General features: G+C 57.0%; 1 protein-coding gene across 8 annotated transcripts in view; it reads left to right on the top strand.

The window, feature by feature from the left end:
* ANKS1A (ankyrin repeat and sterile alpha motif domain containing 1A) overlaps positions 1 to 15,183 on the top strand; it is a 204,557-nt gene extending 189,374 nt beyond the window's left edge. For 5 of the 8 annotated variants that reach the window (XM_030802656.1, XM_030802653.1, XM_030802659.1 and 2 more), the window contains 10 exons: positions 2,118 to 2,216; positions 3,085 to 3,237; positions 3,391 to 3,498; positions 4,555 to 4,719; positions 6,244 to 6,369; positions 6,706 to 6,777; positions 6,968 to 7,054; positions 7,679 to 7,816; positions 9,561 to 9,731; positions 10,741 to 15,183. In XM_030802656.1, coding sequence (XP_030658516.1) covers positions 2,118 to 2,216; positions 3,085 to 3,237; positions 3,391 to 3,498; positions 4,555 to 4,719; positions 6,244 to 6,369; positions 6,706 to 6,777; positions 6,968 to 7,054; positions 7,679 to 7,816; positions 9,561 to 9,731; positions 10,741 to 10,860 — 1,239 coding nt within the window. In that variant the 3' untranslated portion in view covers positions 10,861 to 15,183. The remainder of the gene's footprint in view (positions 1 to 2,117; positions 2,217 to 3,084; positions 3,238 to 3,390; positions 3,499 to 4,554; positions 4,720 to 6,243; positions 6,370 to 6,705; positions 6,778 to 6,967; positions 7,055 to 7,678; positions 7,817 to 9,560; positions 9,732 to 10,740) is intronic. The other 3 variants (XM_030802657.1, XM_030802655.1, XM_030802654.1) reach the window with 2 other exon arrangements.
* Positions 15,184 to 15,409: the final 226 nt, after the last annotated feature.

The following is a 15,409-nucleotide window of genomic DNA, read 5'->3' on the forward strand; positions in this document are numbered from 1 at the left end:
AAAAATACAAAAAATTAGCCGGGCGTGGTGGCGGACGCCTGTAGTCCCAGTTACTGGGAGGCTGAGGCAGGAGAATGGCATCAGCCCAGGAGGCGGAGCTTGCAGTGAGCTGAGATCGTGCCACTGCACTCCAGCCTGGGCGACAGAGCGAGACTCTGTCTCAAAAAAAAAAAAAAAACAAACTCTAAGGCTATAAGCAAGTTAACTCAAGGAGCTCTGGGTGTCCCCAAGTGTGCAGCAGCAGGGCCATGTGGACAACAGCATTGGGGCTGAATCTGGCTCCAAATGCACTTACCATGTGACCTCGGCAAGTCACCAGAGCTCTGGAGGCCTCAGCTTCCTTAGTTGTAGGGTGGGAATAACAATAGTTTTTTTTTTTTTTTTTTTTTTTTGAGGCGGAATCTCACCCTGTCGCCCAGGCTGGAGTGCAATGGCGTGATCTCGGCTCACTGTAACCTCTGCCTCCCAGGTTCAAATGATTCTCCTGCCTCAGCCTCCTGAGTAGCTGGGATTATAGGCGCCTGCCACCAGGCCCAGCTAATTTTTGTACTTTTAGTAGAGACGGGGTTTCACCACGTTGGCCAGGCTGGTCTGGAGCTCCTGACCTCATGATCCGCCTGCCTCAGTCTCCCAAAGTGCTGGGATTACAGGGGCGAGCCACTGCACCTGGCCACAATAGTCCCTATTACTAAATGGCTTGGGCAGGTCCAGCGTGGAGTAGGGAGGGAGTGCTTTGGAAATGCTGGATAGATAAAACGTGGAAAGATGCTCAGCCTCACCTCTGGATGAGATGATCCTACTCCGATAAGAAATGTACAAATTGAAACTGCAGTGAGACTCTCCCTACTGCGTTGCTGATGGTGGGGGGATCTAGCACTGCCGTCACTAAGAAAAGCAGAAAGAGCTGTCAATGTTAAGCACACACACCCTTCAAGTAAGCAGAAACCCTTCCTCATAACAGGCCTAGACATGACACACGCGGGGAGGGTGTTCATGTGGCACTGTGTGCAGTAGCTGAAGTTGAAGCAAATGTCCTTAAACAGGGAACTGGCTGAATAAATTATAGCATATTCCTAACCTAGATGATGCTGCAGCTTGTCCAAAGGAGGTAGGCCTACATGCACTGCTACAGAACAATCTCCTGTGTGTATTCAGTGATAAGAACAAGGCACCGAGCGCGTGCAACAATGGCGTTTGTGTGAAAATGCAATGTGCAGGCACGTGCCTGTCTGTGCCCAGCTGGGCTCTGGGGACGTCCAGGAAGTGGCAGCAGCTGCAACTGCGAGGGCCTCAGCCGCTGAGGGATGGGCAGGACCTGTGAATTTTGTATCATAGGCCATACTGTGTATTTTAAAATTAAATCTGCTCACACTATCTTGTGACTATTGTAATTAGAGACGTCCTTGCAGGGGCCAGGAGCATGAAGGAAAGAGTCAGGCTGCCAGGGGTCACATCTTAGCTCCACCACTAGATGTGTGATGTCAAGAAATTTCTGACCTCTGTGTGCCACAGTTTCCTCATCTGTTAAAACAGATTAACAGGATTAACAGGTGGAGGTCGCAGAGAACAGCGCGGACTGGGCTCAGCTCTGACCCACCCTTCTCCCTGGGACAAGGATGCCCTTTTCTGACAGTCTCCCCCTTGGAGGCTTCTCTCCTCCTTGGGGTGAGGCTGGCTCCTCGGGTACCCACCTCTGTCACCAGCCACCTGCCTGAGGTGGTTGTTACAACCTTAGAATTATAAAATCCTGTCTAAGAGGAACCTTAGGATGAGTCCACTAGTTCTTTATCTTGGATGCATGGAACCTGCTCCCCAGAAAAATGCACACACACTCGGGCCGGGGCTTGTGGCTGGGCCTGGGCAGGCGACGCCCCCACCCTTGTATGCCCTGGCCGGCCTCAGCACCCTGTGCGTATTCTGGAGCCCTAGCTCTGCCCAGCTCCCCTGGGAGCCACCCGGATGGACGTGGGCAGTCTGGGCAGACTTGTTCCCGTGCCCTCTTGGTGCCTGCAGTGAAGGAGAATTTGGTGCAGGGCCCTGAAAGGCCCACCTGACCCCCTCAGGGCCATCAGGCGTCCATCCAGGAGGGGCCCTGACATCCACCTTTCTGCTCTCAGGGGTCTAATGTGATGGAAGAGCAGGACCTGCGGGACATCGGCATCAGCGACCCACAGCACCGGCGGAAGCTGCTCCAGGCGGCACGCTCCCTGCCCAAGGTGACCGTCGCCGGCCCTGTAGCCTCAGCCTGTGCGGAGCCAGGGCCACCTCCCTAGCACCACCTGCACCAAGAACAGGGGAGGAACAGGGCTCTAGCACACGCACATCATAGCGGGGCCTCTACCCCTTACCCTAGGAGCTCCAGAAGGGCCGCACCCAACCCTGTTGGCTTCCTCACTACGCCCTAAGGCCCTTGGAGAGTCAGCAGAGCCCTAGGGCAGGGAGCAGGCTCCTCCGGGGTCATGAGGAGGTTCCGGGGGTCTGCCTGGCCCGGGAGCCTGGTACCCACTGGCTTGGCCTTTCACCCAGAGCCCCCTTCATGGTCTGTCTGGCTCACTGGAGCCCAGGCCAGCCTGCACTGAGCCCTGGCACCGGGCCCCTCCCCAAGTGGGCTTGAGGGAGGTACCATCTTCCCCGGGGAGCCAGGAGCTGGTGGGCCTGAGCCTCAGCCCTGCACTTGTGCTGAATCCAGTGGCCCCGTCCCTTCTACCTGTCCAAAGTTTGAGAAGCGCCCGCTCTGAGGGCACACACTATTCTCTTGTCCCTCCAGGCCCGTGACCTCAGCGGAGCTCAGGGCGGAGGTGTTCTGCAGACCCCCCTCCCTACCTAGGCTTGTCTGCTAGGGCGTCTTCCAGCCCTGTCGGTGCTCCAGCGGCTCCTGCCTTCCCCATGGGGAAGCCGAGACCAGCAAGTGATAGGAAAGGCTGTGCGAAGTGAGGGACTCGAAGGTGCTGAGGACCCAAACACACAGGGCCCCCTTGGCCACAGTCTGTGTGAGCTGGCTGGGTCCATGGTCCCCGAGTTCCTCTCCTGTGAGTGCTGAGATGTCAGTTTCACCTCCCTCCTTGCCCTCTCCTTGCCCTGTAGGTGAAGGCTCTGGGTTATGACGGGAACAGCCCCCCTAGCGTGCCCTCCTGGCTAGACTCCCTGGGGCTGCAGGACTATGTCCATTCCTTCCTGTCAAGTGGCTACAGCTCCATCGACACCGTGAAGAACCTCTGGGAGCTGGAGCTCGTCAACGTGAGTAGCCCCTGCATGGCCCGGCCTGGACCCTCCAGAAGTCTGAGCTTCCCTTAGGGGCAGCCTGGCCCAGCGGAAGAGTGCTGGGGGCTGGAGCGGACTGTGAGTGAGTTGGCCACCTGACCTGTCACCTCCCTGCTCCTCATCACCCAGGTCCTGAAGGTCCAGCTGCTCGGCCATCGCAAGCGCATCATTGCCTCCCTCGCAGACAGGCCGTACGAGGAGCCGCCCCAGAAACCCCCCAGATTCTCCCAGCTGAGGGTGAGTCGGGGAGGGACAGAAAGGAATGTATGTTTGTTCCCTGTATTTGTAGGAATTACATAGAATTATTTAGGATTCTTCAGAGACCACTGTAGTGTAGGAGAAAGCAGCTCCAACAAGAAGAGATGAGCACAGGAGAGGGGGTTTATAGAAGTTCCCCGCCACCTGTTTCTATCTGGGGATGGCCGATCAAACACATAATACTTGGGGGATAGTAGGAAAACACCAGGCCGTGCCTGGATGTTGAACTCAGCTCTGTGCCTGGGGACAGGGAGGGGCCGGATCGGGTAACACCTGAGACAAATCCAAAAGGCCAGGACTCGCAGCCTCCTGGGCACCCCCCAAATCTGAGTTCGAATTCCCAGGCTGGGGTGGCTAAGACAGCTTGCATTTTAAAAACCTCACCAATGATCTGTTGCTCCTGCGGGAAATTCCTGACTACAGAAATGGGTTAGACTCAGAGCCTGCAGCTGAGGGGAAGAGCTCTCCCCCAGCCCCAGGCCAGAACATGCAGGGATGGCGGTAACTAGAGCAGCCGCTCCCTGAGCCCTCGGGTGCACTGGGCCTGCCCCGCAGGTCTCACCCCATTGAACCCTCAGGGGCTTCGTGAAGTGGGTCCTGCTCATCCTCCTTTTACAGATGAGAAAGTGGAGGCCCAGCCTTGCTCTGGGAACCATGTCAACATTCAGATATAGACACTGAGAAGCCGGGTTTGTATTCTGTGGGGGACAGTGGCTTTAGGGTCCTGACTGACAGGGCTACGTTTTTTCTCAGGTGGGTGCTTTGTTTGGTCATGTGCAGAGGCCTGCAATGAATCAGGACAGAAGATTTAATCTTTTATAAATGCAAAAGTGGCTTCCCCACCCTCTCGGGGGGCACTAGTGGACGGTGGCTGCGTGGTGCCACCTGACACCCCTCTGGTGTTGGCCCCTTCGCTCCCTGCTGCTTCTCCCGGTGCCGCTGCCTGTGCCGTCCTAACCAGCGGGGCTGGCTGATACCTGTAGTCAGGCACTGGGCCGAGGGTTGCAAGTTCCACCTGGATTTCTCCCTCCACAGTGCCAAGATTTGCTGTCCCAGACGTCATCCCCGCTGAGTCAGAATGATTCCTGCACTGGGCGGTCGGCAGACCTGCTGCTGCCTCCAGGGGACACAGGCAGGAGGCGCCATGACAGTCTCCATGACCCTGCAGCACCCTCCCGAGCGGAGCGCTTCAGGATCCAGGTGGGGCATGGGGAGTGGAAGTGCAAGCCAGGCTCTACCTCATTCCTCTGGGCGGGACAGGCCCTCCCAGAACCACCTGCTGCCCCATACCCAAGCACAGTTGGGCTGGCACCAGAGTCAGGAGGCGCCAGCCTGCTCTGCTCGCCCACACCCAGCCGCCTTGTGTGAGGCCCACCCAGCACCCATGGTGCCGAGCTCAGGCCACACAACTCATTTCACTGTCGGCTGCTGGGGCCACTCCTGTGGCCTGTACTTCCCTCCCTCAGGGGTTCAGATCCCCTGTCTGCTCTTTGTCTGTGGCCTCCTGCGTCCCGCGCTGCCTGCCCTGCTGGCCCTAGAGCCCCCTGTGCTCTCCTGGCCTCTCTGAGCTCCTTCTTGGCCCCTTCCTTCTCTGCTTACCGAGTTGTTCCCCAGAACTGCTTTCCCTGCAGCTTCACCTCCGCAGCATTCTCTTCCTCCTGCCCAGCAAAACCGCAGCCAGACCAGACTCTGTTCTTCCTGTTCTCTGCCTGCAGCCCCATGGGGGGCACTGCTGGAGACGCCTCCTCTGCTCCCGGTGCCCGCTTCAGCCCTGGCGGAGGTGGGCCCGTCTCACACTCCTGGCTCACCCTCTTAGGGCATCATTTCCAGGGGTCCTGGATTTACTCAGGACCTGCCTGTCCTGCCTCCGTCCTTGTACGGACCCTGGCTTTGTCCTTTGTCCTCTTGGCCTGTCAGACACAGGATTGGCAGGTGTCCCTCAGGCCCCTCCGGGTGAACTTCAGCTTCACTGCTGCCTGTTTCTCTGACTCTCACTTCTCACTTCTGGCTCTGGGGACTTCCCTTCCCTTTCTACAAGCACAGCCATGAGTTCTAAAGGATTTTTAAACACATTGTCCAGCAATTCTGGTTGCTGTCGAGAGGCTCTGCCCACTGCTGGGAAGGGAGGGCCTCTGTGTTTCCTGAATCTTTTCATTCCTCTCCATTCCTTCCACCAGCGCCCTGGGCAGGGACCCACGATCTCTCACCTGGACCGCAGTGGCCTCCCCCACCCCCCAGCTGCTGCCAGAAGGATCCATTTGAAATGCATTCTTAGTCACGGGCACTTCACTGCCTTCCCCGCTGTGAAGATCCCTCCCGCCCTGGGCTGGCCCCCAAGGCGTCCCAGGGTCTCGTGGCCGCTGCTCTCTCCTTTGGTCTTTGTGCAGAACAGCCTGGCAGCCTGTGCCCCTCACACAGACTCTGCCATCTCCTCTCTGGTCATTTCCCATCTCCTTTGAGACCCATCTCGGACACCACAGAGACTGTCCTTCCCGAGCCCTGCTCTCAGGCGGTTTGGGTCCCTGCTGCGCCTCTGCTGTGGCTAGCACCTGCCCTCTCCCGCAGTGTGTTTGAATTGCTGGTCTGCCCCCTGCCATCTCCAGTTGACCCTTGAACTTGCTAAGGTCACTGGCATCTTCACCCTTGGGTGTGCTGGAGCCAGGCAGCGAGCCCGTGTGCTCCTCTGGAGCAAGGAGCAGGTGTCCAATTGCGTGTGTTCTGCAGGAGGAGCACCGTGAGGCCAAGCTGACCCTGCGGCCCCCGAGCCTGGCAGCCCCCTACGCCCCAGTGCAGAGTTGGCAACACCAGCCAGAGAAACTCATCTTCGAGTCCTGTGGTTATGAAGCCAATGTGAGTTGCTCCTGCCCTCCCAGCAGGGCCGGCCTCCCTGCTCCTTCTCTGCCAGGCACCTGCAGCCAAGTCCCAGCAGGGACTCCACAAAGCCAGGCCCAGGGCTTTTGAGCTGTTCTCCACTCTTCAGCCACTCTTGGCAGCTAAGGCGAAGGAGTGGAGGCCTCTGGGTCCGTTAGCCAGAGAGTTGAATGGAGGGTCTCTCCAGCTGGGGCAGTAGAGGGGGTGTTATTGGGAGGGATAACTACTTGATTGTGGGACAGTACCAAATTGGTTGGGTCACCCCTGCATGGAAACGCAGGATTTCCTAAGCCTGGCCACTGCTTGCCCCCACAGTATCTGGGCTCCATGCTGATCAAAGATCTGCGAGGGACAGAATCCACGCAAGATGCCTGTGCCAAGATGCGGGTAGGGTGCCTGTGCGGGCTGGAGGGTGCCATGGGACTGGCCAGCAGAAGGCAGCAATGGGGGCAGTAGCTGCAGTTGCCTGGGCCCTGTTGCACTATGTAAGGAAGGGAGGGAAGCTGGGACCTGTGGAAGCCCAGGAGGCTTAGCCCTGAGAAGGGGCACTGACAGGGCCACCCCTTGTTTCCTGTAGAAATCTACCGAGCACATGAAGAAGATCCCCACCATCATCCTGTCCATCACATACAAAGGTGTCAAGTTCATCGATGCCTCCAACAAGGTGTGCTGCTTACAGGGACTCTTGGCGGGAATGGGACCCACATCCCTGTCAGACCCACAGGGCTCCAGGGCAAGCAACCCGGCTGCCCTCTCTCATCCCTTATCTCCCTAGAGGGTCCCCAGTCCTCTTACTACTTCCCACTTCGCCAAGAGGCGTGTCTCTCATCTGCTGGCCTGGGTGCCTGCTGTCAGCCCCGTCCCCGCCCTAGTGATCACTGCTGTTAGCTTCGCCACCTGGGCTCCGCTGGCCACGCGCCTGCTCACAGGTCTTCACAGGTGTGATTCCCTCCGTGAGCAAAGGACTCCCCCTGTGCGCCACCGTGTGGGATCCCACCTTCCTGACACCCTTCCCACTTTGCCCCCACCGTGGGGGGTGGGAGAGGCTGGAGACAGCTTGTGGTTGGGTGTGAACATTTTACTGCCTTAGTTGTGGTCAGGGGTGGAGACCCCAAACCAAAATCAGGGACCCCCACCCCCACCAGTAAACAAAATGAGAAGATGAAGGGGGGTTTGCTTGATACTCTGGGCTGGGACAGAGAACAGTGACAATGGTAACAGGCTGAGGCAGGGGGTGCCAGAGGCATGCCTGAGCCTGAGAATTCCAGAACACGGCTTTCCCCAGCAGAACGTCATCGCAGAGCACGAGATCCGGAACATTTCCTGTGCGGCCCAGGACCCGGAGGACCTCTGTACCTTTGCCTACATCACCAAGGACCTGCAGACCAGCCACCACTATTGCCATGTGTTCAGCACTGTGGATGTGGTGGGTGGGGTCCTGGGGCCGGGCGGGGTGGGCTTGGGTTGCAGCCCTGAGGCATCCAGCCCCACTGCAGGGCACAGATGCGGCACTGTCCTGGTCCCTGGCCAGTGCCTGGCAAATGTTTGGTTCATGAATGGAGCCCAGCAGCACTCCAGGCCGGTCCCCTTTCACAGTGATGAGACTGACGCGCAGAGGGAACAGGGACTGGCCCAGGGCACTGGGGACAAGGGGTTCCAGCTTTTTTTTTTTTTTTTTTAAAGAGGTGGAGTCTCGTTGTGTTGCCCAGGCTGGCCTTGCACTCCTGGATTCAGGCGAGTTACCCACCTCAGCCTCCCACATAACTGGATACTAGGCGTGAGCCACTGCTGCTGACTTTCCAGCTTTTTGGCAAGTGTTTTCTTGGGTCATGCAAGGCGTTTGTCTGCCCCGGCTCCCTGCCCTAGCTCTCCAACCTCTGGCTGGGCTGCCTCCCAGAAATGCCCTCTACTTCCCTCTTAGGGGCAGCGGTGCCCTCTTTGGCAGATTATCTTCCCTCAAATTCCTGCTGAGGCTTGGCTCTGGGTGTCACAGGGCCGAGGAGAGTTCATTCTCACACAGCTGCCCACAGGGAGCAGACCAGAAATGACAGCCCACTGGCGGGGGTTCCCTCTAACCTGCAACAAAGCCTGGTAGTGGCCCCAGGCTGCCTCCTCACCCCAGGAGGAAGTCAGAGGGGTCCAGGTGTCTACCGCCCTCAGGGATAGCAGCTGCTTCCAGAATCTGTGGCTCTTGGAATACAGGCAGCTCTGGGCATCCCCACACTTCCGGGACCTCATCCACCCCAGTCCTCTGTTTGCTCTGGGCCAGTGAAGGTTAGGAGGAACCAGGCTTTGCCGCTTGCTAGCTGTGTGAGCTTGGAAACATGACGTCTGCCTGCTTCCTCATCTGTCTGGAGGGGATATAATGTGGCCCACCTCAGGGGCCACTGTGAGATGGATGAGGTGGTCCACACAGCACAGTCAGTGGCGTTTACCTGTTGCTGACTTTTCCCACATACACTCAGTTCTGCTGTAACGCCACATACATGCTCCTAACAATCACTGTGCTGTGTAAAATCACACAATAAAGACCACAGGGTTTATGGGGAAATGGAGTTGGGGCACAGCACTCACAAACTTTGTCGGTGACACATTAAAAATAAAAGCACTAGCACCACTTATATTAAATGGTTAAGAAATACCCAAGTACTGCCGCAGGCATGGCACCCTGCCTTGGAAAAGACCTACTATGGGCTTGCAGCAGTGTGCACCTGCCCTCCCCGCAGCCCAGCTCCCGGCCACATCCTGTGTAGAGCGGGGAGAACACAGGGACCTAGGGAGAGTAAAAGCAGGGAAAGGAGGGAAGAGCAGAAGGAGGTAGGAGCGCTTCCGGGTTGACTTAGAGGGGGACACATGGTCCCTGCGAGGAAGGGCATATCCAGTGTGAAGCTATGGCACCAGGTGTGGTGGGGGTGGGGGGGGGGTGTCTGTGTATCTCCTGGGGGCTTGGTTCAGCTGGTAGCAGTTTTTGCATTTACCTGGTGTCTCTATCACATGAAATCCTGCAGAAGGAAACAGTGTGTTACGCTCAAATTGTGTCTTTTCAAAACCAGTGTTCCCTTCTTACCCCAGATGCTGCCTGTGTGCTCAGGGTGGGGATGAGGACAGGGCAGGAGTGGGTGAAGCGGCTCCTGAACGAGGCGCTTAAGTGGTGATCTGCTTCCTCCCAGAACCTGACCTACGAGATCATCCTGACGCTGGGGCAGGCCTTCGAAGTGGCCTATCAGTTGGCCCTGCAGGCCCAGAAGTCCAGGGCAGTGGGCGCCTCTGCAGCTGAGATGATTGAAACAAAATCTTCCAAACCGGTGCCTAAGCCTCGGGTCGGCGTGAGGAAATCTGCAGTACGTGGGCCCCACTGGCCAAGATCCCCCTCTCCCTGGACCCAGGGATTCAAGGGCTCAGGGTGGCCAGCGCGAGGAGGGTCTTCTGGCACTTCCAGAAAGCTGGCCTTACAGGGAAATGACCTTAATTGTCTCCCACCCCTGCCAGGTCTCGCCCTGGAAAGGCAGCAGCTCCTCTGGCCCCGGCGGGCCTCTGGTGCTCCTGCTCCCCTCCCTCGCTGGACTCCCCCAAGGGCAGGCCATCAAGGGGCTGCAGAGAGCGGCCTGCAGGCAGCCCCCAGTAACTGCACCATCCCTGTGTCTGTGTCTGCTTTGCTCTGCACCCCAGGTGCCGCTGCCCCCCGGTAATCGCTGTTGTTACTGTCACACCTGCACCACCCACCGTCCTTCCTACCTACCGCTGCCGTCTGTTAGTCCTGGAGTCAAGGTCTTTACGCCTCCTGCTGTCTTGTGTGTCACTCTCCCCGAAGTGACCGTGAGCGCTGTTAGCCTCTGGTGGCCTCTCCCTCTGCCTGTGTGACATTCTTTCCCCTCTTCCTGAGATGCCCCCTGCCTGTCCTGTGTGTGCTTCAGCCCTCTCTGTTTTTCTGTTGTGCGTCCTCTCTCCAGAGGTCTGGGGTGACTGCTGTGGTCTTGCCTTGGGGTGAGCTCTCTGGGCCTACCAGAGAGACGCGAGGCTTGACGTTTCCAAGCCCCATATCCCCTTCCTGCCCAGTGTGAGCGGGTTTGGGCTTAGAGCAGGAGGCCCGGGTAGGACAGGGGTCCTTTAACTGAGCAATCCCAAGAAATCCCGGAGAGAAGTTGTGCCTGGAGGTGGCCCTCCCCAAGATGCTCCAGGAGCATGTCCCTCCTCTGCCTGCCCCCAGGGGCCTGCTCTTTGGCTGAGGAGAATAAGGGCTGCCCCTCCCAGCACAGGGGCCACAGCCTGGCCTGGGGGTGGGAGGGGTCTCCTGCCTCCAGCCCTGGCACAGAGCTCCCTCTGACTCTTGACTGCTTCCTTGTTTGGCAGCTGGAACCACCCGATATGGACCAAGATGCCCAATCCCATGCCAGTGTCTCCTGGGTTGTGGACCCCAAACCAGACTCTAAGCGGAGCCTCAGCACCAAGTATGAGACCACTATCTTCTAAAACAACCCACTCCCTGTCTCCACTAGTCTCACTGTGCCTTTGCCATCCGATCTTTCTGCTGTCCTCAACTCTCTCCTTCCAGCTGCTGATGCCAAGGCCCCACCTGCACTGGGACCTGCTCCTCTTGGGCGGGCGGCAGCGTAGACGCTGTACACTCGCAACTCTCGCACCTACCACCACCGAACACTGTGAATTCTCCCCCTTGGGCTGAGGACAGCTTGAGGGGGTGAGTTGTCTTTGAGGTGGGCACCAAGAGGGCTCAGGGGTTCTGTTGCACCCCGGAAGCCTCCACGGGCAGGCACTGTGAACCCCGACGGGCAGGGCAGTCTCCAGCAGAATCCCAACGGCACTGATAGCTCCCTGGGGTTGGGCTGGGCTGTGTGGCTCCCTCCTCCTGTCTGCTGTACTGAGCCACAGCTGGGCACCGTTGCCAAGAGCTAGCTGACTGTTCTCACCTCTCCTGAAACAACCAACCACTGTGACCACCCAGTGCCAGAGTCCCCAGCACTCTGCTTACAGCCGGCCTGCAGCCCCACCCCACTGTCCTCCGCTGCTCTGAGGTGCTGGCCTCACTCTCATGGCTAGGCCCTTGTGAGACCTTGAGCTCAGTGATGTGGCTGGACCAGGGACAGACTGCTTTCTGTGAGGGCCCAAGATATGCACCCGGCCCTTGGGTCCGTGCTGACTGCCCCGCTTGGGGCTCTGGGTATCTGAACACTCACAGGCTGGCTCACACAGCAGGTGTCTCAGTCCTGATGGGCCTTCCCCTCCAAGGAGGGGGGTGGCACGTATGTGGACAGCCCCTCTATCTTCGCCATGGAGTCTCAAGGCCTGGCAGCCTTGGGCCTGGCTCTGGAGTCTAGCTCATTGAGGAGGAAGGCCTTCCGTAGAACCAACGAGGCGGCAGCCTGTGCCCTGCACACACGGCGCACCTTCTTCCCTCACAGAACAGAGCTGCTGGAGGACAGGGACCTGGACCAAGTGGCCTCCATTGTCCTCTGGGAGCTTTCTGACATTCTCCACGGTGGGGGATCACAGATAGCGCCGTCCAGTGCGCCCCTGACCGCCTCCCTCAGGCTCCTGACTCCTCCGAGAGGAGAGGCCGTCCCCTCGCAGCAGCTCAGCAGCTGGGATGGTGGAGCTGAGTCTTTGAAGAGGCCCCCCGTTCTCCAGTGCGGGCAAATCAGTTTGGATGGCAGGAGACAGGAAGGAAGCGGTGCCCATAGGCAGCTGGGCATACATAGCAGAGTCCACTAGGAAAGCCAGTCGGCCAGGGCAGTCAAAACCCAAGTCGATAAACCGGGTAGGTCCTGCGCACCCACCCATCCTTGTGCCTTCCTGAGCAGAGTCGCTGAGCCAGAGGCGGCGGGGGCTGCGGGCTGTGGGTGCTCAAAGCAGGCATGGAGGGTGCCCAGGGGAGGCTGTGAGGGATCTTCTGTCCTGCTCTGTTTCCTTTCCGTTTCCTCCACCGTCCGTAGGCCCCATTGGTTAACCCTTTCCTCCCCCCATTGTTTGCTTCTGCCAAGCTGAGCCACTGAGGAACCACACTGTGCTGCGGAAACATAGACGTGGGGGCATAGGCTCCCACTGCCACCACCGCCGTCGCCTCACCTGCAGCTTTGAAGACCCAGGCCTCACCTCCACCTGCAGGACCTCCTCTTGGCCACTTGGCCTGGGCCTGCCACCACCACGTCTTGCAGAACGAGCCCTGCCTTGGCTGTGGAGAAGCACTCCAGGCAGCTAGCAGATGGGACTGGCATTCCAGAGGGTCAAGAAGTGACTTGTTCAGAACACATTGTTTTTAACAGAAAAAAAATCTTTTTACAAAATGAACTTTTAACACTTGGCTCAAACCTCTAGGTCATACTGCCAATCTTTAGACAAATGGCCACGGGGCAGAGGACAGGGGAGCTGAGGTTGGTTCAGAGGCCAGCCTGCACAGCCTCTGTCCTCAGGATGGGACCTGGGTATAGCTCAGTGGGTCTGAAGAGGAGGCGGTGGCCTGTGGGTGAGGGGAACGGAGCAGGCTCGGGCAGAATTGAGTACGGTGCGTCTGCTTTTCAAACCCGACCATATCAGCTGCTGCTCTTTATGAACTGCCCAACTTCCTGTCCCCTTCAGGGGCTGGACACAGGCTTCTCGTAAGAACACAGCCTTAGAGGCACCTGAGCAACTCAAACGTTTCCGGTCCATTTCCGGGGTTCCCAATGGGAAGGTTCAGTGGCCAAATGAAGATAAAGTGTGCAGTTTCTAGTGCTGGGAAGTCAGCCAGCACCAGAGTGCCAGGCCTCTCCCTGGCCTCTTACCTGTCAGTGACCGGAGCACTGCCCTGGGCTGGCTAGCGCCGTACTGCCTGCGTTGTGTCAGAGAACAGGAAAAGCAGCTTTGTTTGGGGCATTAATGTTTGGAGTAGGTCAGCTAAGGTTGCTACTTGCCAATTTGTGATTTGTCTAATCAGCCTGTGTGATTGGGGCTCATTTTGATTCGCTGAATTATGTTTGACGGTTACACTCTCGGCTGCTGGGCCCATCCCTGGCCCCCGGTGTGGAAAAAGCTAAATAAGGTGACAGTGCATTGAGGCTCCCCCGCGTGGCCTTTGGGGCAGGCTGGCGTCCCGGTGCGCCTCTGCTTCTTAAGCTTTCCTGCTGCTCGCTTTGCTTTTAAAAGTAACTTGGGTTGCATTCTTCCCTCTGGACTAGAGTAGAAATGCAGGGGAAACTGCTGTGGATTTGAGAGGCAAAGCTGGCTCAGCTGTGTGCCCAGTTCCTCCTGTGGGCACTTTAGCAGGCTCCAAGCTTTCCTGGCATAGGTCAGTCAGGTCCCAGGATGAATAGTCCAGGCTTCAGCAACACTCCTGTTTCCCCAGCAAAGGCTGTGAATTTAAATTCTTTGTTGGTGTGTATGTGCAGGGAGTACATTCTTAACCCATGTGGTTGGCCAAAAATCAGAAGTGGGGCTGTCTCTGGCTGGCTAGAGGCCAGGCCTTGTGGGTTTCTATCTATCTGCTAAGCGCCCGGCAGGTTGGGTCCTGGGACTCAGCTCTCTCTGCGGCAGAGGCAGGCCCTCCTCCACTTCGCGGTACTAAACGAAGACCTCGACACCTTGCAGTTTTACTTCATTTCCTGCTCCTTTCAGGGCCTGTGAGGATTCCCATGAGCTAATGCTATACAGTACTCAGCCCCGACTTTCTTCTAAGAGTTGACCAGGAACCCTAAAGCATCCAGAGTAGACTGTGCTGCTGCTGCGTGCATGCTGGTGCCCGTCTTCCTCCTGAGGGGCCAGGCCACATCTAAATGGGCCTCTGTTGGGGGGCGGTAGGTCCGAAAGAAACTGCAGACACTACGATACACTCCTCAAGCTGTCGTTTGTGCTTAGATCATCCATAGGTGTTTCTTCTGCTTGAAGCTGCTATATCATCTTTATTTATTCAGGGTATTTTCATACTGGAAGCCTTGGCTAGTCTGCTCTGGCTCTGGGTTCTGTTTAGAGATTGGTTTATTTCTGAATATTCAAGAAAGGAAAATGACTGGGCCTTTCTTTCTTCCTTTCTTTTCTTCTCCTCTGGGGCAGGTAGTCTCCCTTTCCTAGAAAGGTTATTGTAACTTTAAGGACAGGCTTCAAGTGGGAAGGCCCCTACTTTTGCACTTCTCCAAGTGCAGGTCACACCAGGGGCAGACCCTGTCGCTGCGTTTCTGAACTGTGAAGGAGCCCATTCAGGTGGGAGACTTCAGATGGGCTTAGTACCTGTCCCAGCCACAGGCTTCTTGTCCACCTCTTCTCCCCTGCCCACCAGCTGCTCAGCACATAAGACCTTCCCGACAGGCTCTGCGTGTGCAGTGCTCTGCATCCCTCCTGAGCCCTCCAGCGTCAGACACTAATGGGAGTTCCCGAGACGCTCGGGTTTGAGCAGGCAGCAGGCAGAGCTGCAGTCAGAGACATCAGAAAACCAGTCTGAACGGGGTCTGTCTTTGAGATGCCCAGGCCAGCAGAAAGCAGCTCACAAGTATTGTTGCTCATGGTGTGGCAACAGACTGAACTGTAATAAAAATGTTATTTAATCTTTGTCTCTGTATTTTGATACTTGAATGACTTCCCCTTTTGTTTTACTGTACATAAAATTGTTAATCTGTCTGATTTTGTCTGAATTATAAACATTTTGAGGTACCAAACATAACCAATCTGTGCAACAACATAGACTGACCTCACTACCCAAGAGAGTGTAAATATTCCTGGGCTTCCAGCTTTGGTTTTGTTATTTTCATAACTGTACAACTTAGAACAGACTGAATTAATAAATGAGAAGCGACATGAACGCAGCCTTAATTCTTCCGAGTCTTTGAATTGGAAAGCGTCTTGATTGATTGTTTTCTGGCAGAGGCGTGGGCATAGGTGAGACGCAGGCTCAGGGTCGGTGAGTTGCGTCCTACGCCGTTTGGCTGAGATGATGACAGCTTGGCTGTTTGTTTGGCTTTCTGTCTCGCACTCTCTGATAGTTACAGCTGCCCTGTGAGGTGCAAGGGCCCCACAATTCACCTTCCCCTCCTTAGGA

The sequence above is a fragment of the Nomascus leucogenys genome, chromosome 22a (assembly GCF_006542625.1).
Source record: "Nomascus leucogenys isolate Asia chromosome 22a, Asia_NLE_v1, whole genome shotgun sequence".
NCBI classification, from domain to species: Eukaryota; Metazoa; Chordata; class Mammalia; order Primates; family Hylobatidae; genus Nomascus; species Nomascus leucogenys.